This window comes from Empidonax traillii, unplaced genomic scaffold (assembly GCF_003031625.1).
Source record: "Empidonax traillii isolate 1590-97213 ecotype Southwest subspecies unplaced genomic scaffold, ASM303162v1 scaffold218:size1087226, whole genome shotgun sequence".
In the NCBI taxonomy this organism is placed as follows: Eukaryota; Metazoa; Chordata; class Aves; order Passeriformes; family Tyrannidae; genus Empidonax; species Empidonax traillii.
Genome location: NW_020955411.1, coordinates 728412 through 752840, shown reverse-complemented (window position 1 = coordinate 752840; position 24429 = coordinate 728412). Strand labels below are relative to the sequence as shown.

General features: G+C 53.4%; 1 protein-coding gene across 1 annotated transcript; it reads left to right on the top strand.

Moving 5' to 3' along the window:
• The first annotated feature begins 9449 nt into the window (after positions 1–9449).
• NFKBIE (NFKB inhibitor epsilon) lies at positions 9450–22583 on the top strand. Its single transcript, XM_027887671.1, has 6 exons — positions 9450–9811; positions 20170–20272; positions 20761–20992; positions 21164–21252; positions 21513–21761; positions 22084–22583. The coding sequence occupies exons 1-6, from the start codon at positions 9450–9452 to the stop codon at positions 22147–22149; spliced, it is 1101 nt and encodes a 366-aa protein (XP_027743472.1). The 3' UTR covers positions 22150–22583.
• The last annotated feature ends 1846 nt before the right edge of the window (positions 22584–24429 follow it).

Below are 24429 nucleotides of genomic sequence, written 5' to 3'. Positions count from 1 at the left end.
ACGAGAGGGAGGCAGGCAGGGAGGCAGGCAAGGAGCAGGCAGGTAGGGAGGGAGCCCAGCGCAGCCGCCCCTCCCGAGCGTCACCGGGAGTGGAGCCGCCGCCCGGCGCGGCCGCGGAGCGCTCCCGCTCCCAGCCCTGCCGAGGGGGCGTCAGGCTGTCCAAGAGGGCTTCGGTCCCAGCCGGGCTGCTGATGGGGAGGTGAGAGGTCCCGTGCGTTTTCCTCCCTTCGGGACGAAGTAGGAGAACCAAGAGCACTTTGCGTGAACTGCGTCTGTTTCTCTAATATATGGGCATCCCAGCTGGTCGAGGAAGGTGGGGTAGGGATGACCATCAGTGCTAAACGATGGCACTCAGGGAAAACCTTAGGTCGGGCAGCATCTTCGCTGCTATGATCTTCATCGGGCCCAAGGATACTCAGCTAGCTATTGCAGAGCCAACTGCAGTGTATTTCACACACAGAGCTAACTGGCTTGGTTGCAGGGATGAGTGCAAAAGCCTCTTTAGACCCTCAGTCTAAACAGGGGACACACACTCAGAGCTCAGGAAGGGTTCAGACTTGTTCAGATCCAGATACTGCAGGTAGAGCCCAGCTTCCTTGACTGTCAGGAAATAGGGGTCTCTGCCAGTGCTTCCCCAGTTCCAAACTGGGGAGAAGCATAAGCTGCAGAATTTGCTGGAAACTGCTTCACTTTTTCTAAGCTCTGAGGCTCAGCCTCGGCAGTGGGATGATTGGCATGCTCTTGCCCACTGTTGCCTGGGGTGAGGAAGGAACAGTCCGTAGGCATGATGGTCTCACTCAAGGAGATGCATCCAAGGGGAATTGCCAAACCCTGCTTCTTATGGGAATAGGTGTGATGGCCGGGGGTGCTGCTGAAGGAGCTCATCTTCAAAAGAGGCTGGGGATGCATTTCCTCTCGCCTTTACCCTGTTTCCATGGGAACAGCAGCAAGCAGGAGCAGCCTGCTTGGAATTTCACTGCCTACCGCTCAAACACCCCCTGCCCAATCTTCCCAGCAGACTTTGGCTCCAGAGGGTTTCAGACCCACCCTCACGTGATGGATCCCATGCCTCCAAAGAGAGCTCATCAGTGTGTGTGTGTTGTGGCAGTGCAAAGCAAAGAGGCACAAGCCCAGAGCTGCCAGGATTCCTGTAGCAGCACTGAATGCTATTCCATGCACACTAATAGACAGTTGTAAATAATATGCATTCCTATGTGCATTTCTGCTTTTTATAGTGCTAGGGACTCCTGTAGCATGTGACCTCAGCTAGACCAAAAGGCACATGGGGGATGATCACCCTCCAAGAACAGCACTGGTTTTCTCTCAAAGATGTGAATCTTGCAAAAAAAGAAGGTTAAAGGGGGAGAAAAGGTGATACGAGTTTATGTCTTTGCTTTTAATAGTACATGGTGTTTTTTTCTCCAGGCAATTCGTCTATTCACTTTTGAATTTGTTTTGATTTTAGACTTGTAGATGCTTCATGCATTTTGTGGCAAGGAGTATCACAGCACACACACAGACTCAAGGGGCAGCTTCCTTTGGTGTGCTCGTTATCCACTAGGATTAACCGTTGGGAAGTGGGCTGCTGCCACCCTTATGGAGCCACACACACAGAGCCCTGCACTTTGCCCTCCACTGGTAGAGTCACCAGTGATTTAACCTGAAAGTGATTTAACAGGAATCACCAGTGATTCAGAGGTAGAATTTTTTTGTATCAGGCATCTTTGATACTGGTCTGGGCAGCACGTCTTGGAGACAACACTGTCAAGTGCATCACTAGCTATGCTATTTTTGAGCTGAGGTGTCACAAAGAGGTCATGTGCCCTGCTCTTTCTGAACTGAAATTGTACAAGCCGCTTCAGCCACTTTCTGTGGGAAACAGGCATGTTTCAACCCTCATATAGGAACCCAAAGGCATGGCTGATAATGTGTTACAAAGGGCACAAAACTCCCCAGAAATGGGAGAAATAAGGCTAGGTGATGCTTAGGCCTTTGGGAAACTGAAGCAAGACGGCCAACATCCAAGTTTGTGTTCTGTGTCACCAGCACAGGGAGAACCTGGCAGTCCTAATTACAACACACTGCCCTATCCATTCAACCCTCCTTCTCCTGGGGGCAAGAGACAAAAATATGGGAGATTTCTCTCCAGTTATCCCTGCAGCGTTCAGGATGCTCTACTGGAAAATCATGTTAAAGAGCGAGACATTTCTGGGAGGGAGGCATTTCTGATGTGACAAAATGATTGAAAGAATCATGGAGGCTTTTAAGAAGACATGGCAACTGAAGTAGAAGTGGTGCCCTTACCAGGATATCAACAGGTTTGTTCTCCAGGTAACCTGTAACTACCACTCTGCAGAGACATTCACATCTGTTCCAAGCAGACATAAAGCATGATGCCATATTAGCAGTATTTGTTCACTTTCCATAATGCATCAAACCAGAAAAGGTCTCACTCTTCTGTCTCTGGTAGTTACAGCAAATAGCCTTTTTAGTTCATGCTTAAATATGTTATTAGTTTGGACCCATGCAGCAAATTAACATTTAATACCTAGAAAAATTTTGACAGAGGCTGCATTTTAAACCAGATGGCCACAGATACCTATCATTGTGCTGGTATTTGTAGCTTAAATATAAAAATTAATTTTGCAGCATCATATATATTGTGTTTAGCTTTATTTTGTCCAATAGGCCAAGAATGATCAAAACTCAGTCTTTTGTTCCAAAGCAATCAGTGATTCCTAGTGGTGTGCTGCTCTTTGTCTCTTGGGAAGATATGTTGCAAAGAATCCCCTCGTGTTAGGATGCAGGATTTTCTAGTGCCTGTTCGATTTAAAAATTTCAAGGATGTTTTGTGCTGGCTGCCTGAGCCTTCCAGAATGTGTCACTCCAATTAAATTGCTCCTTATTAATGCAACAAGGGGAGTGTTGATGAATGAACATGCTTCTTGCTCCAGTTAACACCCCTTTGCCACTAGTGGTCAGTGGTGTTGACTGTGTGGGTGCCACCCACCTCTGCCATCTTTGTCCCCAAGGAATTATGTGCCATTATTTATGTTTTCATCTGCTACACTCAGACTTCATGTCTGCTGCGAGGAGATCCAGGTGCGCCTTTTTTGTTGTGGGAAGGAAACCCGCAAGGGTCATTAATTTGTGACTGGGGAACTAGTTTCTGTTCACATCACTAACAGGGGTACGCATCACAACTGTGGTCTACAAACACCCAAAGTCTTAAACCTCATGAAGTAAGTGGATTTATAGCTGCTGCTCTGAGGTGCATTTCACAGAATAGAACTGCTGTCATTGAAAATTCTTTGATCCCTGCTCTAATTCTTCCTCTTCCAACAGGCTGCCTGTGTGCAGTTTGCTTATTTTCCATCCAGCCCCATGAGAGTCTATTTTGTCATCATCACAATTATTTGTGAGGCTCTGCAGAGGTTTCTGGGTCAGGTTAAATCACTTTCCTCTCTGCAATAGCCCAGCAGGATACGCAGGGCCCTCCCTCACATCCCCCCTAGAAATGAAAAGTGGATTCAGTGCTGCCCAGATGCTATTTGACAGTCCTCGGGACATTTTGTCCAATATAACTCCAGAACAGCAGCAACCGCCTCAAGTGTCTGGAAACTGAGCCAAATCCTCCCCTGGCAAATGTTTTGTTCTGACTTAGGTTTTTGGCCTATTACCCCCAGAAAGGAGTAAACCAGTGGCTCTCAGAGCATTTAGTCTATCCCTAGTTACAGGCTGGGAGTCACCTACCTAAAAGCAGAAAGTAGGTTTCTGTTGAAATTCACTTTCTCCACTCTGAGCAGTTGGAGTTGACATACCCTGATCTGGAGAAGCATCCCTTCTCCACCCAGCTCTCCCCTTGGACCTAGGTGGGCAGGGGAGATGAGGCTGTTCTAGGGAATGGGCTAAAAGCCCAGTGCATAACTGTCTGCATTGCTTGAGGGCCGCTGCTTAGGCTGGGTCTGTTAGTGAGGCCAAGGTCCTGGGGAGTGGCTGCAATCCCATTTTCTGTGTGCCCATCACCTGGGCAACACAGACTTGTTCATCCCTTATTCATGGTGTCAGAGCTCCTCTGTCCCATGGGATGGCCATCTGCTCCTGCTCAGCACCTGAATATTTCAAACAGCTCCCTCACCCCTGCCTCCCCTCTCTGCCACCCTGAGCCAGCCACCCTGCTCACTCCTCTCTCGAAGCCCCTGCCCTGGCTCCTCACTTGCTTTCAGTTCCACCAGGCCTGTTCCCAAATCACTCTGATGCAAGTGTGGAGAGACACAAGCTCTAATTCAGTCTGGCAGCTGGGAGGTTTAACTCTCCTGAGAGCAGAGCTGAGCTTGCATGAGTAATACCTCCGGCAGCACCATGCAGCTTGCTAGGGACCAGTAGACTAGCCACTGGGAGCAGTGTTAGGAGACAAGAACTAGGCTAGTGGGGGTGTAGGGATGTCATGAGGGGCTGTGGTAAAGTGGGTAGCAACTCGAGCAGAATCAATTAAAAAGTGAAAGTTAACCTATCCTCCCTTCTCATGGCCATCAGGTCCAGCGTGTCAATGTTGGAGCTCAGGATGCAGCATTGGCAGCATCTGTCCTGTGCTCTTTGGCAAGGTGAGCTGAGGGATGGTTGGGTGAGTTGAGGTTTGAGTTTTGTCTTGGATAGTCTCTGCCAGATGAACTGTGCTTAGAGAGTCATGAATAAATGATAGCCCAGTGATGGAGCACTGCCTTCCACGGCTATTCCATGGGGAGGGAGGAGCATTCTTCTTTAAAGTGGTGTGGCCAGAGAGAGGTTATCAGAGCCTCTGGAAATGAATCTGTCTCTTCACTAGCTATAAAGAGAGCCCCAGGTGACAAGATTTCTCACCTAGGGCACAGTTTCACCATCTATTTAAGCATGGTTTTATTATCAGTTCTCCAAGACCATCTGCCATCCCCTCCCCATTCACAGCCACATCTGCCATCTCCTTTGGGAGAGTTCTGAGCACACACTCAGCATAAATACATAGCAAGGCCTATCAGCCATGCATTTGCCCAGATGCGAGCATAGAGCATTGCTGCTGCAGCCACCAAGCTCAGAGGAGTGACACAAGAGGGATATAATTTAGAATGAAGTTTAGTTAAAATATCTGTGGGTTTTATAAGGTCAAGGATTTTTAGTGCATCTTTATATCGGTCACATTCTGTTTGTGGAAGTGAATGCCGTGGCTGAGAGCAGAGTGAGTTCAGTGTGATCCCAATTCAAATAATTAATTAATCCTCCTTGTCTATTCTCTTGACATCCTACATGTCACACACACATATACACAAAACAGGAGGAGGTAGAAACTGCCCTGTCTGCTGTGGGACTCTGAGCAACAGTGGGAATCTTCCCAGGAAGGGCATTAGCTGGGCAACTTGCCAACCACCCCTACATGCAGACAAACCTGATCTGCTCTGGGTTGTGTCACCATACTGGCATGATGGCTCCCATACCTTACAGGACATAGCAGAAGGACAAGAGGCATCCAACATGGACTGCAAGGAGAAAAACTGACTGCAAATAATCCCTTACTGAAGAAGCAACCAGGTGCCTGGAGCAACATCCCTGGAGAAGTTCAAAGTGACCCTGTGACTTCAGCCAGACTTACCAGGAGAGGGCAGCCAGCTCTTTCTGGACTAACTACCTCAGGAAATGGGTACCTGAGGAGGACCTGCTTTGCCCTGCTCTGTTGGAAAGCTTGGCCTCGCTTCTGGGCATTCAATCTTTAAAAGTCATGTTCCCCCATTGTTAGGCCAGAAAGTGAAGTGACCCAGTTTGGTGCACTATAGAGCTGATTTGCTGCCAGATATAAGGAACCACAGTCAGCACAGAGAGTTTGTTGCCTTTCCTGCAGCTTCACTTGTTCTCCCAGGGCCTCTGCTTCCACTGAAGAGCCCAGCTTTCAGGACTGAGTCCTCTCAGCTGAAGCCAGAGCCCAAGGCAGAGATCCAGGTTGCTGCTTGGGGTGTCCCGTGACATGTCTGGTGTGGAAAAATGCAGTAGGAGCTTCCTCAGATGGGGATCTAGCACCTTCCTTATGGGCTCAGCATTTCTGATTCTGGGGCAAGGGAAAAGGGCTACATCCTCAGAGAACAGTGTTCTCATGGGGCCAAAGTTGAGCAGTGGACAGCACCAGTAGCACCAGTCACATTACCTGGTGTTAATTATTGTGGCAATAACTGCTAACAATTTCAGGTAACCTATGTTGCTCAAACGTTACAGAGGACCACAGCTAAAAATTAAGTACCATTATTTTCCCTCAGAGCAGACACAGACTGGGCATAACCTCCCTTTCTCCACCTCTTGCAGCTGCATCTCACCTCACCCAGTTAACAGCTCAAAGAATAGAGAAGATGCTGGCACCAGGCCAGGCTGCTACTGAGGTGGGCAGAGCTTGGGGTCATGAAGCCAAGTGCAGAGACCTGGGTTTCACTTACTAAATCACAGGGCTGTGTCTGGGAAAAGGATATTATCGGGGACAGTACCGGGTCGCCTGGGGATTCCTCCCCATATCCAGGCTCTGGCAGTGCAGTGTGATGGGCGAGCCTTTCTGAGCCGAGTTGCTTGCCAGAGAGGTTATTTTGAGTAGCGCTGGGTGCCTTGAGCAGCGTGTGTTGACACTGACCTCTAGTGGGAATAGATCCCTTCCTCTTTTGTTTTCCCCTGCAGTTTTAACCATTTTAAGTGACCCATCTTAAGGGGGACTGGAGGGAGCCCAGAATTAGAGTTTCAGCTTTAAAACCCTCAAAAGCAAATCAGAACATCAAGATTTGCCTCATATTATATTTAAATATTTTTATCCCACTACTATTTTCTGCCAATGCATTATGTATAGATGTTATATATATATATGCATATGCATTTGTAGACGTGTATCTTTCTGTATTTAAAGCCTCTGAAAATAATGAAAGTCCACACGGCCAGGCAGAAAGCTCTTTGTTAGGAAGTTTCAGCTCTTGAAACTGAGCCCAAGCCCTGCTGAATGAGAGACAGAAGGCAAATAATAGGGCAAAGTGGCCAAGTTCCTCTTTCAGGCTTTTCAGTCAAATTGTTGGAAGGGTTAATAGAAGCACACCAGGCCAGAGGAGGGGTGTCAGGAGATGGTGCCTGAGCTGGGTGTTAGTGGGTGTACTTGTAGGAGCAGAGAGTGGCTGGCCAAGGATGGCATAGATCACCACCTCCAGCTGAACTCACAGCAGCAGCAGAGGAAGGCCACTTCCAAGGGCTGCTTGGTAGGCAGAGGTGAAGAAAGTTTGCAGTGGACTGGACTGTAGAGTCCGCAGTGATGTATCTTGAATTGCTTCCCTGTAGAGCTGGTCCAGGGTTTATTAGTTTGGGCTCTGTGCTTCGGCTTTGGCTGAATCACTTCTGGACATGTTCTAGCCCTGGAATCAGGATCCACACCTATGCTCCAGCTGGAACAGGATCACTAGATAAACAAGTGTGACTGCCACTTGATGCAAAGGTAAGCAGCAGCTGGTTCACAGAAAAATTAAATCTTTGTACAACACCACACAGGTTTGTGATGATTTGACCATAGTGGATTTGTCCTAATTCCTCATTTTATCCATGTAAAAGCGTACAAGGAACCATTCCATGATGGAGCTGCATCTCTAAAACATCTAGTATATTACTAGAGAAAATGGCAAAGGCATTTTAGAGGTAGTTGATGGGTAACATAATAGCAGTTGGGTATGGAAAGGTGGAAGAACATAGATTCTGTGTGGGTGTCAGGAACAACAGCTACAGGTAGAGCTGGGATGCAGCCACCACCAGGGTGTGAGAGGGAGTGGCATGGATATATGGCCCAGAACCCCACCCTGCATGTGAAAGAGCTGATATATGTGGGAGAAGCTCATGGTAATTGTGGTAGTAACCCTTAGTAATTGTGGTCTTGCAGCTAGGCAGTGCCAGGGACACAACTGAAGGCACTGAAACAGATCCTGAGTGTGGGAGGAAAACTTACGACTGGAAGTTACTGATGCCAAAAGAGACATACCTGCCTCCTTCCTGCTGTCCCCACACCCCAAAACCTTTCCCTCTGCCTGGTCAGAGGCACTTTTCATGGGTAGTTCTCCTGCAGCAGGCTGTGCTCACAGGCCCAGCAGCCAGTGCTGGGGGAATGACGCAAACCCAAAGCAGCAGCTGCAGTGTGCGAAAGGGAAATCATTAGTGCTTTGCATGTGGTTTGTGCCAGCCCAACCAGTACCCATTACCAAGTTCTTCCCAGGTGAGCTTCCCTGCAGGAGATCCTTCCCCTCATGCTGGGATGAACTGGAAAGATGGGCACCCTGCAGAGACGGAAAGTCACCTCAAGCAATAAAAGCAAAAACTGAAACTGACTTTAAAGTATCAGCTGTGTTCAGAGCTATCTAGGTTGTCCTTTGAGGAAGACCTGCTGATTGGGACACTGGAAAGTAATTAGATGATATCTATGAAGATCCATGAGGAACACCACTGGATAGTTTTGGCATTGGAAGGAGAACACTGAAATGCAGGCTGATCAGCCATTCACAGGCAGTGAGCTGGGCCTTCATTTGACTTTCTATTTTCAGCTTTTATCTCTGTGTCTTGGCTGCTCCTATGTGAGCCCCGGCAGCCACTGTGGGCTTTGGGCTTTCTATTTGCAACACAGAAAGTCAGTGGGAAGGGGCTGGACCAAGAGGCTTGTACAGCCAACTGCAGCGACCTCCGAGCCTCTCCCTTTGCCTCTACAGGTAGCACAGATGAGAAGGTGTCTTGGTGGGTGAAACGGTTTAATCCATGCACGTGGGAAAATCAAACTTCTTGTTCACACATATCTCTGCTACCAGTAAGTGACATCTACCATATCGTTTCCCGCAGAGCCTGAGGCTTCAGTCAGCACCTGCACATGCAACAGCATCCTCACCCACACACCGCCTAGTTTGACAAGGTCCCTCTTCCACCCCTGGCAAACCTGCCTGCTATTTAGAGAACCCAAGCCAACAGGGCAGGGCAGGAGGCAGGCCCAGAACACACCGGCACGTACTGCCCGGCTTCGGGAAGTGCAGCGTGGCCACCTCCCTCTCCTGTGCGCCCCCACCCGCTGTTCCGTGCCCACGCGTTCCGTGCCCACGGGTGGGTTTCTCCCTCCTGCTGCCTCTGTGCCCCGCCCCGGACAAAGCGGGCGGGGCGAGACAGCCCCCTCGTTGTGCCGTGGGGGAGCCGGGGCAGCGCGACGGGGCGGCGGCGAGGGGAATCCCGGGCAGGCGGGGCCGGGCGCGGCTGAGTCAGTGCGGGCAGGGGCAGAAAGAGAAGGAGGAGGAGAAGGAGGAGGAGGAGGCGGAGCCGCGGCGCCTTGGACTCTGCGCCGGCCGCCACTCGATGGTTTTCCGGCCATGAGCCCCCCGGCGCCGGGAGCGGGGCCGGAATCGGGACCCGGGCCGGGGCAGGCGGACGGCGGGCGCTGAGCCATGTCGCGGGCGGCGGGCGGCGAGTGCCGCAAGGAAGCGGCGGCCTGGGAGGGAGAGGACGGGCAGTGCGACTCGGGCATCGAGTCGCTGCGCTCGCTGCCGGGCGCCAAGGAGACCCCCGCCGCCGCCGCCGCCGCCGCCGCCGCCGAGGTCCCTCCCGCCGCCCCCGAGACCCTCGACGAGACCACCGCCGCCGCCGATGAGCGGCTGGACTCCAGCTACGGCTCCGACGCCCTTCCTGAGGCTCTGCCGGAGCTGCCGGGCGTTCCGGGGAGCCGTCCCGAGGAGCCGTCGCCGCCGGCCGAGGGGCTCAGCCGGCAGCAGCTGGAGGCGCTCACCTACCTTTCGGAGGACGGAGACACGTGAGTGACCCCCGGGGGAGCTGCGAGCGCAGGGCCCCCCCAGCCCCAGGGCCTGGCCCCTCGCAGCCGGCTGGCGGCGGGGAGCCGGTGCCTAGAGATAAGCCGGGCAGGATCTGCTGTGGTCCCCATCCCTCTCCCGAGGAGCATCCGTTCAGCCGGGCTGTGAGGGATTCCCCAGATCCCTGTCCCGAGAGCCTTCCGCCTTGCCTTGCTGCGCATGGATGCTTGGCACCCTGGTGTAGGTTTGTGCGTTGGTGACCCGCTCACCCGCCTGAGGGGCATCTGAGCCGGGTCGAGCAGAATGAGGAGAGAAAGATGTACCTCAGGTTACATGGCACAGAATGGACCCCCCGTAGGAAGCCAGCTTCCGCTTGCTATGGGGCTGCTAGCAACTAGAAAAGAGGAGGGAGCAAATCAAGCCCCCCACTGTCTCTTACCCAGAGAATTCAGTGTTTCCTCCCCAGTAAGGCTTGGCTGCGTGAGAGGGCACGTAAGCAAGATGTGAAACAAGGTTGGCTATGCAGGGCAAGACCTTGGGATGGCTGGGTTAGACACTGCTCAACAAAGCAACCCAAGAACTGTTTGTTCTCAGGTGGGAATCGTCTTGCTTTGCCAACCTGCTGGCAGAGCCGCAGCTTTTGGCACAGCTGAGATGCACATCCCAGTATGGGGCTGCCCTCCTGAGCCTCTGTGACGGAGACAAGCGTTTCTCTTAATGAGGGGGGGCTTCCCACATCTGTAATGCCCTCTCAAGTGCAAAGGCATCACGCCAGAGTTATTTGGTTTGGCTTCTGGTAATTGCCTTCACCTAATCACAGCGTTTTTTCCTGTTGTACATTCCCTCGACGGAAGGTTTTCGTCATGAGTGTACATACAGAGCACGAGCGAAAGTTCTCACAGTTGAGGGCAAAGCTTTGCCCCAAACACTGGCTGGAGTTTAATACTGAGTAATGGTGTAAGAGGAAGAGAAACTAAGAGGCACTGATATGAGCAAGGAAATGTCTTCAGTAATGGCAACAAGAAGGCTCTGTCCTTGCCCAGCAGAGCACATCTGGATTGAAGCTGAAGATGAGCTGGGAGACAGCCTGTGTGTTTACTTCCCAGTTAGGAAGGAGTCTGTGCTTCTGCTAATTAGTTCATTAATGCTTACTGTGGGATCTGCTCTGAGGATTGGCTGGAAGTCTCATGGCATGCAAGGTTAGACTAAACCCAACCTCCCACATTCCCCAGCCAGACTTTCTAGTCCTGTCCTATCTGTGGGCTCCTTCTGGGGCTCCTCAGCATAGAGCAGCTGCACCAGTTTTCCCAGCTGTAACGCTAGAGCCCACTGAGAGAGCCAGGGGTCTTTTCATCAGAGCGGTGGAAGTAAGGCTTCAGAAAGCCTTCAGAAAATCTTCTGAGTGTGCCCAGGGCTCCTCACTCACTGGTCTTTTTAGTGAGCCCTGTAGATGCAGCTGCTTGGAGATGCTTTTACTGCTTGGGGCTATCTTGTTTGGGAGCTGAGCCCTTTGCCTGTCAGACTTGCTTGGAGAGACCTAATGCAAACATCTTATTAACTAGGGAAACATTAATCAGCGGTGCCTTGGTTACTGTAGGCAGGAGAGGCTCTTGGAGAGGTCCCCAAACGGTTGCCATTACTCTTCTGTTTTCTCTCACTCACTGCAGTTCAGAACAGGAAATCTGTAAAGAGTGAGGGTGGGAGCAAAAGGTCTGCTTGGTGGTACAACTCATACAGCTCTGGGCTGGCTGTGTCCACACAGGAGATATTGCTTTCTTGGGATCTGCTCCCACTGCTGGGGAAAGGAAACAAACCTATTCTTGTGGTTAGAATGGTGAGGCTGTGGTGAGGCTCTGCTATTCTTGTCTCTGCTTCTGACCCTGTGGTAGAGGTAGGTGGCATTTATATTTAGAAGTGCTGAACATCCTCAACTCAGGTCGATGCAACTGGGGACTGTGAGCACCCAACAACTCATTGAACTGCCACTGGTTTTGTGTGTGAAAACAGTGAGGGCTGATAGTAAAGTCTATGGAGCAATTGCTCATCCAGTGAAAGAAGATCCCCAGAGAGAAGGGATCAGATGGGCACAGGCTACATCCCTTTCATCTGGCCAGACAAAACCATCGACTTCTTTTCTTCTTTCCGTCTCTGTCAGCAGCACATTTCCTTGTGTGCGTTTTCTTAATGTCTGCCACAAAACAGCTCTAGGCAGAGAATTAAAATCATATTGTCATTATATTTCAAAAGACTTAGGCAACAACATTTTACTGTAATTGTAATTCCTAAAATACAAAAAGTTCAGGGGTTTTGGCTTAGTAGTTCCTATTTCTCCAGATGCCCTGGCTGGTACCAAGGGGAGAGGAGCGCTGGGCTTGCACAAAGGGAGCTGGCAAAAGTCTTGGCTCTCCATATGACAAAAATCTTCACTATGCATAGCTCACTCAGGCTCATTCACCTGTGCCATCCTGAGGTTTGTCTGCCTGGTACTTGTGGGGGAAGAACAGGAGGTGGAAGCAGAGGCAAGGAGCATGTGCTTGGGCGGTTGGAATGTCAACAGGATCCTCCCTGAATATCTCCCTGCCCGCCTCCGTGGGAGAGGAGCGTCAACCCAGGTGGGATGAAGTAATGAGCCTAAAACTGGCTCTTCGTGCGCTCAGAATTAGGAGTCTAGCTTTGGCAGGAAGGAAGTGGCCATGAGGGAAGAAGGGAGCGTGATGGCCAGTGAAATATGTGAGTGCTGTCTTCCAAGAATTATTTGCGCAAAGGTCGTCGTCCCCATGACTCCTCAGTACCACTGGCAGCCCCTCCACCTCGGGGAAGTCGGAGCTGCAGTTATTGGTCACTGGGATTCAAGAGCTGAGCTGGCAGGGCAGGAGAGGTCAAGGATGAGGAATGGGGCAGAAGGTGGCAGGCAGGAGATGGTGGGAGCACTCAGGGCAGAGATATGTATCTTGCTTGTTCCGTAGCCAGATAGAGAACAAACCCTGTGCACTCAAGCTCAAATGGTCTCCTCCAAGCATCCATCTTTTCCTTGTGACTCAATATTCCTCCAAGTATCCATCTCTTCCATGAAAACAAGCTCCTTTTCTGCTGAATTGGGTCCCAGTGGGACTGCGCTGCATGGAAGGGAAGAGAGGGGCTTTCCAGCTGTAGACATGGCTAGCTCTGAGCAGGCTGCAGGCAGCTTTACTGCTGTGCTCCAGCCTCTGAACTACCTCAACTTTTATTAGGATTCACTAAGGAAACCCCCTCTTTCCCAGCCTCAGCAGGCAGATGCACAGGTCCAGCATCCTGGGAGAGGTCTGGCTGTGGGACCAGCACCTTCGAGGTGAAATGGGGTGTGATGGGATCACCTGTTATGTTCCAGCACAAGGGAAAATCTCCCTGGTTGCTTAGGCTTATGTCAGCCTCTGCCAGCTCTGGAGAGGCAAAGTTGAGTCATCAGTGTGTGAAATTAAGTGGAGTTTCCTCTCTCTTGGACTATCTTAAACTTAAAAACATGTTTTCCTTGGTGCCCGTGCTGGTCCTTGGGCCACATGCCAATTTATGCCGTTGGTACCTGATGCCACGGTGATGGAAAGGCTGGGGGCTGCGCCCCCACAGGAGGGTGACTGTCTTCTGCAGAGAACTCTGTATGCAAAGCAGTGCAATACTTCTATGGGGGTGAAGGTTGGGGGACCCCAGCTCAGTCACAGGAGAAAGACTAGAGCCTCCTTCAGATGGAAAATGGGACTAAGTGGTTTTGGTCGGGCGCATGTTTCACGGAGGGAGGGGAGCAGAGGAAGCTTGACTTCCTCCTTCCACCAGAGACAAGTGCTGCTCTGTCTGCTGATAAGAAATCACGTGCCAGTGACTCGCGGGCTCAGATGCCTTAACAAGGGTTTGGGGACAGTTAATCGAGTAAAATTGGGGCCCCTTGGGAGGTGGCGTTCTGAGCTCTTCTCCACATGGTGGTAGCAAAGGGGCCTTCTCTGCTGAGCCCTTGCCTGCTTGGGCAGCCACTGAGCACGAAGGCTCATCCTGAGGGGCCACTTCTAACCAGCGTGTGCCAGTCTTAACCCTTCCAACTCATGGAGCCCTGTGCCAGAGATCTTCCCTGAGCAGGGGGATAGAAGTTGTCCCCATTCAGGGTGTCTGCTCCAGCGTGGCTGCTTGCTCGGTGCTTGCCCTGCTGAGCAGGGGTGTTGCTGAACCCCTGTAGCCCTGGATCCCAGTGTGTGTGACTGGGGCAATGCTCAGTGTGTGACAGCAAGGGGCAATTACTGTGAAAGAAGGAAAAAGAAGCAGAGGACTGGAGAGATTCAGGACTAAAGAAATCCAATGCGGAGAGCACACCTGGTTGCTGGTCAGGCTGAAAGTCCCCCTGCTTGGCTGGGCTGGGCTTTTGCTGGCTGCCCAGCACTCAGATGGCCACAGTTAATGGGAAGTGGGGATGCTCTTGGTTTTACCAGAGGGGCTTTGGAAAGAAACCTCCTTCCTTGATTGTCAGGATTCACATCCATCCCGAGTTGCTTCCTAGCCTGCTGCCATTGTCGAGCAGAGAAGAAAGTGAGTCCTAACATGGGTCTGGCAGGAGGGAGAACTTCCTGTGTCCAGTTCCCTGTCCCTGGATTCTTGGCTCTTCCTCTATGTGTGCTCAGGAGTTTGGTAAACAGGGGAGGGCTTGGTGTCCCTCCAAGCAAGGGCAGAAAGCTCTGGGGCATCCTGTGGGAAACAAGTAAGTCCTGGCAGCCTTCTGAGACTGTGGATGCAAGAAGAGGTTTTTTTCTCTGTTTGGATGACTTCAGCCTGGCCTGGAGGAAGTTTCTTCAGACTTTCCACCTGCCTAGGTTTGCCTTGGAGCTAAGGGGAAACACAGGGAACTTCAGCACAGGGGAAGGGAAAGAATGGCTGGAAGTTTCCATGTCCTGGGATGCAGAAGCCTGATACCTGGCTGTAATAGATCAGCTGAGATGGGGGGAGGACTTCAAGTCCTTGCACTTTGGAGGTAAGCCTGGCCGCTGTTGGGAAAGGGCTGAGCTCAGCTAAATTAACAAAGACATTTTCATTTTTTTGTTGGTTTGGGTTTGGGTTTTTTTTAGTATAATGTGGATAAATGAGGAGTCAGATATGACTGTGTAGGAGGAGAGGCTGTGGGGTCTGAGCTGTGAGAATGGTTACAGGGTGCCTCTCAGTGAGCTGCGTGGGATGTTCTCTGTGTCACAGAGTTGGGAAGCCCCTCTGACTGGGCAGATTCAGGGCTGTAGGGGGACTCTGAGGTATCTTAGACTCCTGGCTCATGCCTCATTAAGAGAAAATCCTGAGGCAATGAGGATACGTGCAGGGCTGTGACTGATTGCTAGGGTGTGTTGTACAGGCTCTGGCAAAGTCCAGGCACTGTCCTCTATTGAGAGGCTGTTCTGACCTCAAGATATCTCTGTGTGTACAGAAACTGTAGAACATATTTGCCTCCTAGTGAGTGAGACTGGGAGTTTGTTCCATTTGAAATGGGTTTACCACGGTCAATGGACCTTTTGGAATGTTTGCTGCTTTTATTACAATTGTTCATCTTGCTTCTCAGACCGTGACTGGTCCCTGCTAGAATGAGCTGACCTGCCTTCTGGCTTGGCCCATTCATGCATTGATGGTAGTGCGGGACAGACCCCTTGTTTTGAAGGGAGCAGTCCCCATGCATCTGATGTTTAGTGCTTCTGCAATCCCAGACCCACTGCTCAGAAATGGAGCAAAATTCTCAAATGTGTGGGTGCAGAGTCTAGAGGGGGTGAGGCCACAGTGCTGTTGAGGTCCCTTCATCTCCCCATCTTTCTCCCTTTCCTCCCCACCTCACTGAAAAATGAGGTGTTCACAGCCCTCTCACAGTGCCTCTCCTGCGAGTCAGCCTCCAGCACCCCTCATCTGCAAGCACCTAGACCAGACCCTCTGCAGAGCACCCCAGAAAAGGTGAGGCTGTCTCCTCTGCTCACCTGTCAGTTCCCGCCTCTCCCTCTGGCCCCAGGAGCAGCAGGCTGGGAAGCAGCAGTTGCCCAGACTGGAGATCAGGAATGCTGAACCCACTGTGGCTGAAGGAGCTTTACATCCCACTAGCCACAACCTCCTTCCAGTCCCATCCCATCCCCCCTCCCCTCAAATTCAAGCTGTACCCTTCCCAGGGAAGGGGAGAAGAAACCTCCAGAACAGGAGACCCAGGGCAGGAACACAGGACAGGCCAATGAGTCCACAGCCAGCTGGGATCCACTGCTCCTTTGGAGCTGCCGGAGGGCAGATGGAACAGCTTTATGGAGCAGGGCAGCATCGCTTTTGTATGTGGGGAGGAAGGGAGCCAGGCTGGGCTGGCTCAGGGCTGCAGGGCAGGATGGAGCTGTGCTTGCTGAGCCTGCTGGCAGAGATTCGTGCTGATGGCTGAGGAAGCGGTTAGCAGTGCAGGTTACAGGCCTGGAACAGGAGAGCAGGGTAAGCATGGAATTCCCCTGCTGTTTTCCTTCTCCCTTGCTCTCCTCTCTATTGCTGCTGGGGCCATTTCCTCTCCTGAACAAGTTTCTCTTGTGTGAATTGTTTGCATGATTTCCTAATACTCCACTCAGCCAAAATAAGCTGGGAGCGAACTGTTCCTGCAGACCAGGACCTTATCTAGAGAGGGAGAAAAATTTGTCAAAGCAAATTCAACTGAATATTGGATCCTGTGTCTTAGATGGTTCTGGTGTGAGATGATGAAGGGAGAGGCTGCTTTGAGAACTCTACAGGTGGGGGCATCTGCATTGTCCAACCCTTTCCTGGAGAAATGGAAAAGGATAGCCAGAGAACTGGTGGGACTTCATCAGTTCTGCTTGTATGTCAGAGCTGGGTATCACTCCTACCCTGTTCTCCAGCCTCCAGTCCTCATGCGTGGAAACTTTCCTACCTGACATTTGAGGTCACTCAGAAGCTGGAGATGGACAGCACTGTGGAAATGGATGCTCTCCTGTGCCTAAACTAGGACTGGTTTGGGCGTGGCATGTTCGGACTAAGGGACATCCCCAGGGATAGCCCCAGCCTCTCTGCTCCAGGGTTGTTATCTCTCTGATGACAGCTAGATCGCTTTGTGCCAGGAATGTCCTGTGCACGTGGGACCTTTGTGATTCAGAGTGCTGAGTCCTTTTGTGCCAGGATGAAGCTGGTGAGCAAGTGGAAAAGCTGTGAATGAGCCCAGCTGTCGGTACTCCTGCCGCGTTTCCCTTGCCCACAGCTCCTTCATCCCTTGCCGTTTTTAAAACTCCCTGTTGCCCTTCCTGAAGGTTCCCTCTGGGCACGAACCCCCCTAGCTGCAACCAGGAGAACGCAAGGCAGGAGTGTGGGGAGGGAGGGAGCAGGCAGACAGAGGGAGGCAGAGGAGAGTCGTGCAGCCAGGCCAGGGAAGGGCAAGGGTCTGAGCATGGCATGGTGTGTAGGGCTTGTTCTGGTGGCCGTGGCTGGGTGAGGAGTGGTGTCTGGCAACGAGCGGGTATCTCCATCACTGCGCCCTGGCTCTGGGGTTCAGCTGTGGCAGCATGGACCAGCAGCCTGTCAGTGGCTGCCGTGGCACAGAGGGTTGTCCTTGTAGCCTCGGCCAGAAGAAATGGAGACTGGCATGATGCCTGTGCCTCAGGTCTCCTCAGCGTAGGAGGTTTCCTGGGTTAGCAGGAGACAATCCCAGTTGCTGGTTGGCATCATAGCCCATAGCACAGGGTGCCTCGGTGCACACGTGCTCTTGGTGGGCTCATCCCAGCTCCCTGGCCTTGCCATGATTACCCCGGGTAGCTCACGGTTCTTGCAGCCATTTCAGGAAGTTGAGGTCTGGCAATGAGGAAAGGCGGGAACGAGTGCAGAAATGAGAGTGCAGGAGGAGGCTGCACCCGGGTGGAGAAGGATGGGGGAGGGGAGAAAGCAATCCTTCAAAGCAGGCACACCTCGACTGCAAGATGAAAGCTTGAGCTCTGGCCAGGTGGGGATAGTCACCCCCATCACCTCTACACCATGGATACCCAAACATGCTTGGTGTCAGCCCAGACCTGAGCAGCTGCACTGCCGTATTGAGCTGCAGAGGCATCCAAGGCGGGAAGAGTGAGGTGCCAGCAGTGGAGGAGGGCTGCTCGGGGGTTTCCACCACCTCCCCAGGGTGACTGCCCCACTTGTTGCCACGTGACAGTGTGGTGTGGCGTGGGTAGTGGCAGAGGGGCTGGGGGGATTCCTGGGGTATAAGGGCTGGCTGCCATGGGACATAACCCTGGGCACTGCTCTCTCCCCTGGGAGCCCAGAGTAGCTCTGGAAAGTGAAAGCAGCAGCGGTTTAAAGTTCAAGCTGAATTGCCTTGGAAAGTCCCCTGTCTGAGCAGTCTTATCTCTGCCATACCTGTAAAAGGCAGACCCTGTGGCTTCCTCCTGCATGTGGTGTCTGGGAGCGGGTTTGGAGAAACCGGGGCTGTCCCTACAAGTGAGCAAAGGACACCTTAGCACAGGTGCTGCTGACTGAGGACCTGGTGCAAAACCAAGCAGGGAATCTCCCTGCTTGGATCATACCCAGGCTAGGGTCAGTGAAAGCCTGATGAGGGGAGGGATATTCTTGTACCTGTGCCCCTCGCTCCTGGCCTGGGCCCCTTGGCTGTGCCTCTGCCCCACGATCCCCTGAGGGTGGTCAGACCTTGCCCATGGGGCTGTATGGCCCCTGCTTGAAGCCCCCTGGTGCTGACGGTGAGGGGGCACTCCATGGCTGTGCAGAGGCAAATGTGGGTGAGTGGCCTCTCCTTCCAGTGGGGAATTCCCTGCTGCAGCATGACCTGGGGCTTCCGCAGGGACAAAGCCTCTCCTGTTGGGCACAGCCTCTCTCCTGGCAGCAAGGTGGAGAGGAACTTGTTTTGCCGTCAGAATTTGGGCTCAGCTCAAGGTGCCTGGGGTTCCAGGTGCTGGCTTGGCCTTTGAGCAGCACCTGGGAGGAGTGCTGCTCAAAGTGCTGCCCCCAAAGTGCACTTTTGGGGACTGGCCTCTGAGCTTCTCAGCACAGTCAAATCCTCGCTGCAACTGCTAAGAAGGCAGCCCCAACCCTTCTTTTTTTCTGCAATGTTTAAGGGCCAGTGTTGCTCTCCTGCCTACATAGAAGGATACTCTCTGTCCCCCACAATGCAGGTAGCATCCCAGAGCTGGGCTATCCAGCAAGCAGATTGTCTTGCCAAGGCTGGCACAGCTCTCACCCTCCATCCCTTGGCCCTGCCTGCCTCAAACAAAGCAGCATGGACAACAGGAGCCTGCCTAGAGCCCAGCCTTTAGTTTGGAGCTGATCCCTGCCAGAGACAGACCACCCGGGACCCCTGGCACAACGGTGAGGAGGTGGCAGGAGGCTCAGCTCATGCCTGCCATGCTCTTCAGAGTAGGAGCTGTTGCCTGCTCCTTGCTGCTGCCCACCGTGACTGGGGTCATCCCAAAGGGGCTGCCCTGTGGCGGAAGGATGCCCGGTGCTGGGGGGCCCGGAAGCGCAGCAGGTTGGCGGAGGAGACTGGAAATTCCCTCTCAGCTCTGCTTCCATTGTGCTCTCACTTCTGTTCTGACTGTGAAGGGGCCGGCTGGAAATAAAACCTCTCCTTGGGCTGGGCGACTCCGGGCTGCCCAACCACGCCGTGGCTATGAGGGCCACAGTCCTGAGGACTAGGTCTCCCTGCTGGCCACCAAGCTCTGACAGCTGCACCTCCGGTGTCCCTCTGTGCTGGCAGGCTGCGTGCCAGCCCTGCCACGACTGCGCTGGAAGGAAAGGATGTGGGGGGAGAAGAGGAAATTGGTGTGGACCAGCAGATCAGCTGGCCTGGGGGCTTTGCCACACAGGTGATCTTGGACCAGCACCAGACTCCTGCCTAGCTACGGCTGCTTGCCTTCGTGGAGGGGAAAGCAGAAGTACAGTGCACAGCTGGAAATAGGGAACTGGAATTCCCCAGGCAGCTGCCAGAGCCTAGAACTCCCTCCACAGCTGCCAAACCTGGGCCCTGAGCTCTGAGAAACACATCCCAGGCTCTGGACCTGCACCAGTTGGAGGCTTGGCTTTGCATAGGGGCAGATCTGAGCCTCATGCATGCTGTGAGGTCCTAGGGTTGCTTAGCAGGGTCAGGAGGGTCTGTTCCCTGTGGGGCTCAGAGTGAAGGACTGCCCTGGGGAACCTCAGGCCATGTTCCTGCCTTGGTCTTCTGCTGAGCTTCCCCAGGGAGAGGGCGGAATGGAGGAGCTCTGAGCTGGTGGAAAGGGGATTGGAGGAGGCAGAGAGATTATTCCTTCATGCAACAGTGAAGGATCTCCACTCCGGAGCATGGCGCTTGGGACTCATTTTTTGGTTTTGTTCTCTCCTGTCCCCTTTATCCCCTCCCTAGGTTGGTTCATCTGGCCATTATCCACTGTGTCCCAGCTGTAGCACTCTGCTGCATCGCTCAGCTACCCAGGGAGGTGCTGGAGATACAAAATGATCTTTTCCAGGTATGCAGTTGTGATAGGCAGAAGATGGGAGGAAGGGAGGTGCCGCAGGCAGTTCCCTGGATTGATGCCCAATCTGTCTGCCCTTTACCCCAGACCCCCCCACCTGCTCCCACGTGAGCAGCTCCTTTGCAGGGAGGGGAAGAAGGGTGGTGGAGACACCCTGAGAGGTGTGACAGCTCCCAGCACCGTGGGGTGAAGGGTCCTTTGCAAAGCCCCAGTGCATTGCGGACAGCTCCAGAGGGTGGGAGCAGGCACAGCTTGAATGTGGGTGGCAATGTAGATAACTTGGGAGAGTGAGATGTGTCCCCATGGGTGATCCCTGAGCTGAGGTGCAGGGGGACAGCAAGCCATTTGCAAGCCCCGAAATGCCTGCCACGCATAGCCTCAGGACAGGGATGGGAGCTGCCAGGCTGGCTCCTGTAGACTGGTGTGGCTCATCACATCTGGTGTCCTGTGGGGCATCCTCCCCTTTCCCAATTTCTCTACAGACCCCACTCCATCTCGCCGTGTACCTTGAGCAGCCCCACGTGATCCAGGCACTGATCCACAAGGGAGTGAACCCCGGGCTGCAGGACCGCAATGGGAACACCCCGCTGCACCTGGCCTGTGAGCAGCAGCACCTGCAGTGTGCCCAGCAGCTGCTGGAGAGAGCAGCCCCACCGCAGGGCACAGCTCAGCCCCACAGGCACCACCAGGACCTGCAGCTCCAGAACTGGCAAGGTGAGACCTGGGGTCAGTCCAGCTCAGAGCTGGTAGCCAGCTTGGGGCAGAGCCTGTGACTTGTGTATGCAGGGATCCTGGAGCACAACAGAGTGAGCGTGGAGCCATGATTGGTGTGCCATGGGGTGATCAGGGCTGACTGTGTCTCTCTCTTCTGCCTCTCTATCACAGGCTTGGCCTGTTTGCACATCAGCACCTTGAAGGGGAACATCCCGATGATGTCTCTGCTGCTGGAGAGCGGTGCCAACATCGATGTTCGGGTAAGACTGGACAGGGTGTGATGTTTTGGCAGGGCTGGGCCAGTGTGTCTCTCCCCTTCGCACTCCCTTCAGTCTTGGGGCAGGCACGGCTGTGAGGCTTAGAGGCACTGAATTTTGAGGCTGGGGGCTGGTGGGTGCTGTAACAGCAGTCGGGGTGGGGACTGCCCCCTCTGCACCCTGTCAATGGGGTGTGGGGTGGGTGCTGCGGGGCCCAATCGAGGGAACCCCACACCCACACCCTTGTGATCTGCGGGTTGCAGGAGGGCACGAGTGGGAAGACCCCATTGCACCTGGCTGTGGAGTGCCACAACCGCAAGGCTGTCCAGTTCCTGCTGCGCAACGGGGCGTATGTGGATGCCCAGATGTACAACGGCTGCACCCCACTCCACCTCGCCGTGGGCCGCAAGGATGCTGCCATTGCTGCCATCCTCTCACACTCTGGGGCTGACACCCTGCTGAGGAACATGGAGAATGAGACAGCCCAGGACTTGGCTGATGGCAATGATGACGTGAGTCTCTGTGGGGGGAGGCCCGTGGCTCTGACAGCTTGTCACGGGGTGCAGGAGTCGGATGAGTTGGGGGGAGCTCCTAGGAGGAGTTTCCTGCTGTTCCCATCCTTCCCTCTAGGGTGCAGGCATAGGTTCTGGGAGTGTGTGGGATAACTACCTTTTGCCTCAAGCCTTAGGGACAGCCCAGACGGGGTTTCTTTGCACCTCCCTAGGGAGGTGGGCAACTGCAGTACTGGGTGGCGGGGAACGTTTGGGCCCCTGCTGCAGCTTGGTGGAGACACAACCCCCAATCCTTACATGTCCATACCCTTGGCTTTTGCAGCTCCTCGCCTTGCTGCCCTTCGATGACCTGAAGATCTCAGGGAAGCCTGTTGTGTGCTCTGAATGAGCAGCTGGACTCCTTTGGCCCGTTGGGCTGCCTCCTTGCTCCGTGCTGCTGCCCTGCCGTCTGCTGGAACCTTGCCTGCCTGCAGTTCTGTAAGAGCAGAGTCACTCTGGGAGACTTATCCCGCTGCTCCTCTGCCCTTTGGAAAAGTTTTGTTTGCCTCAGGCTGCCTTCCCAGACCGAAGAAAGTGACATTATGAGCACTACACGGGGGAGGCTTTTCTTTTAGTATCTGTACACTGCAGCAGGACTGAATTTCCCCTCCTGGCCACGGGTCTGACTTGTGGGGGTCTCCAGCACATACAGGGAAGGAGCAGGAGAGGACTCGTTTTCACACTGCTTGGTGGACAGAGCATCCTCTGGCACCCCCAAATGCCATCACAATAAGCGTGGGGTGAGGAGAGTCTACACTCACTCTAATAAATGTTTGTTATTGCTGTGGGCAGCAGAGGTCTCATGTGATCTAACCCATCCTGCACCCCCACAGCATCAGGAGGCTGAGCATTACACCGGGGGCCACAAACATGAGGGCTGCAGGGGTTTCCCCAGTCTACCCACTCCCTCGGGTCCTTTGCACCACAGAAGGTGAGTAGGAGCGCAGGGGCTTCCCCACTTGCAGAGCCTTTCTAGTGCTCAGGGCCAAGACGAGGGGATCCCAGCCTCGTGCTCTATTCCCATGCTGGGCTGCTGGGCTGAAGAAAGAGTGTAGGAGATGCCAGAAGACCAGGTTATGGATCCCTGCTTCTGCCGTTGTGCCTGACATCTTGCTGCTTTACCATGCTGTGGTTTCCTCTCGCAAAGAGGACAAAAGATCCTGCCCAATCTCCTGGCTTGAAAGGTGTTAAAAACTTTTGGCATGGGTCTTCCCTGGGTTTTAGATTCCCCAAGGCTGGAAGCAGTGTTATCTTCATGCAACATCCTTTCTGTTGTTCAGCTCACCATCCTTCCTTGTCCCCTCTCCAGCCAGAGGAGCATGTGCAATGCACGTAGGATGCATTATGAAACCAGCAGCTTAAGGTGGTGTGGGAATGGAGGCATGAAGCCTGACTAACCCCACCTCAGCCAGGGAAATTCCCCGCTTGTTGCCTGGGAGCAGCTGCTGTTGTTCTGGACAAATCCTGGATGGCGCAATTGCCCAGGATGCTCTGGTGTGAGCCTTTGTCATCTTCCTCCCTTGTGAGGGAATGCTGCCAGGAAAGCAGCACGGGCACTCCCCAGGCTTCTCTGGAGCTTGCCTGGTCCCTTCAGCAGACCTGGGCTGGATTGCATTTGTTTTGAATCTTTGCCTCTCACCTTCTTTCAGCAAGGCCTCAACCCTGCTGTAAACCCGTGCAGCTGCTTCACAGGGGACGTGAGGCACTCCTGGGTTGCCCAAAGCAGGAATGACAGGTGCTGCAGGGCAGAGTGGGATAGTGGGGCCAGGGCTGCAGGTGGAAGCAAAGGAAAAAGGCAGAAACAAGTGATCTGCACGTTTTGTTATTATAAAATAAAACCATTTGTTTTAAAAAGATGTCTTGTGAAACATTACTGAGTGGCCATCTGATGGCTGCAGCTGGCCCTGCAGCCATGCCCGGGGCCGGAATGGGGTTGCAGGGCTGCACGGACCGGGTGGACATGGCCCCCATCCTGCCCCACAGCACCCAGACAGTGCCTGCCACTGGGAGCAGCTGTGTTGCGTGCCCAGGGCAGGGCTTGGAGAGGGAGGCCCTGAGCCATGGCACAGGGATGGGGGGGATGTCAGGGTTCGCTTTCTAGGACTTCTGGCTTGAATCAAGAATAGTATGGCCGTCAGGACTAGGGCAGTGATTGTCCCCCTGCACATCTGAGGCCGCACCTTGAGTCCTGTGTCCAGAGGTGCTGGACCATGTCCAGAGAAAGGCAATGGAGCTGATGAAGGGTCTGGAGCACAAGTCCTATGAGGAGCAGCGGAGGGAGCTGGGTTGTTTACTCTGGAGGAGACTCAAGGGTGACCTTATCCCCACTCTAGAACTACCTGAAAGGAAGTTGTAGCCAGGTGGGAGTCAGCATCTTATCCCAGGTAACCAGCATGACAAGAGGCACGGCCTCAAGCTGCGCCAGGGAAGGTTTGAGCCGGACTTTGGAAAGAATTCCTCCTCAGAAAGGGTGATGTGAGATTGGCCCTTGTCCATTGTGATGGACTGCCCAGGGAGGTGGTGGAGTCACCATCCCTGAACGTGTTCAAGGAAAGGGCCGGACGTGGCACTTACTGCCGTGGTCTGTTTGACATGGTGGTGTTCGGCCACAGGTTGGACTCGCTAATCT

What these genes read in the sequence shown, in the direction of transcription:
- NFKBIE (XM_027887671.1), top strand. Translation starts at nt 9,450, where the DNA reads ATGTCGCGGGCGGCGGGCGGCGAGTGCCGCAAGGAAGCGGCGGCCTGG. An exon ending in GCAGCTCCAGAACTGGCAAG is followed by an intron (nt 20,993 to 21,163) that starts GTGAGACCTGGG and finishes TCTCTATCACAG; the next exon opens with GCTTGGCCTGTTTGCACATC. An exon ending in TGGCTGATGGCAATGATGAC is followed by an intron (nt 21,762 to 22,083) that starts GTGAGTCTCTGT and finishes TGGCTTTTGCAG; the next exon opens with CTCCTCGCCTTGCTGCCCTT.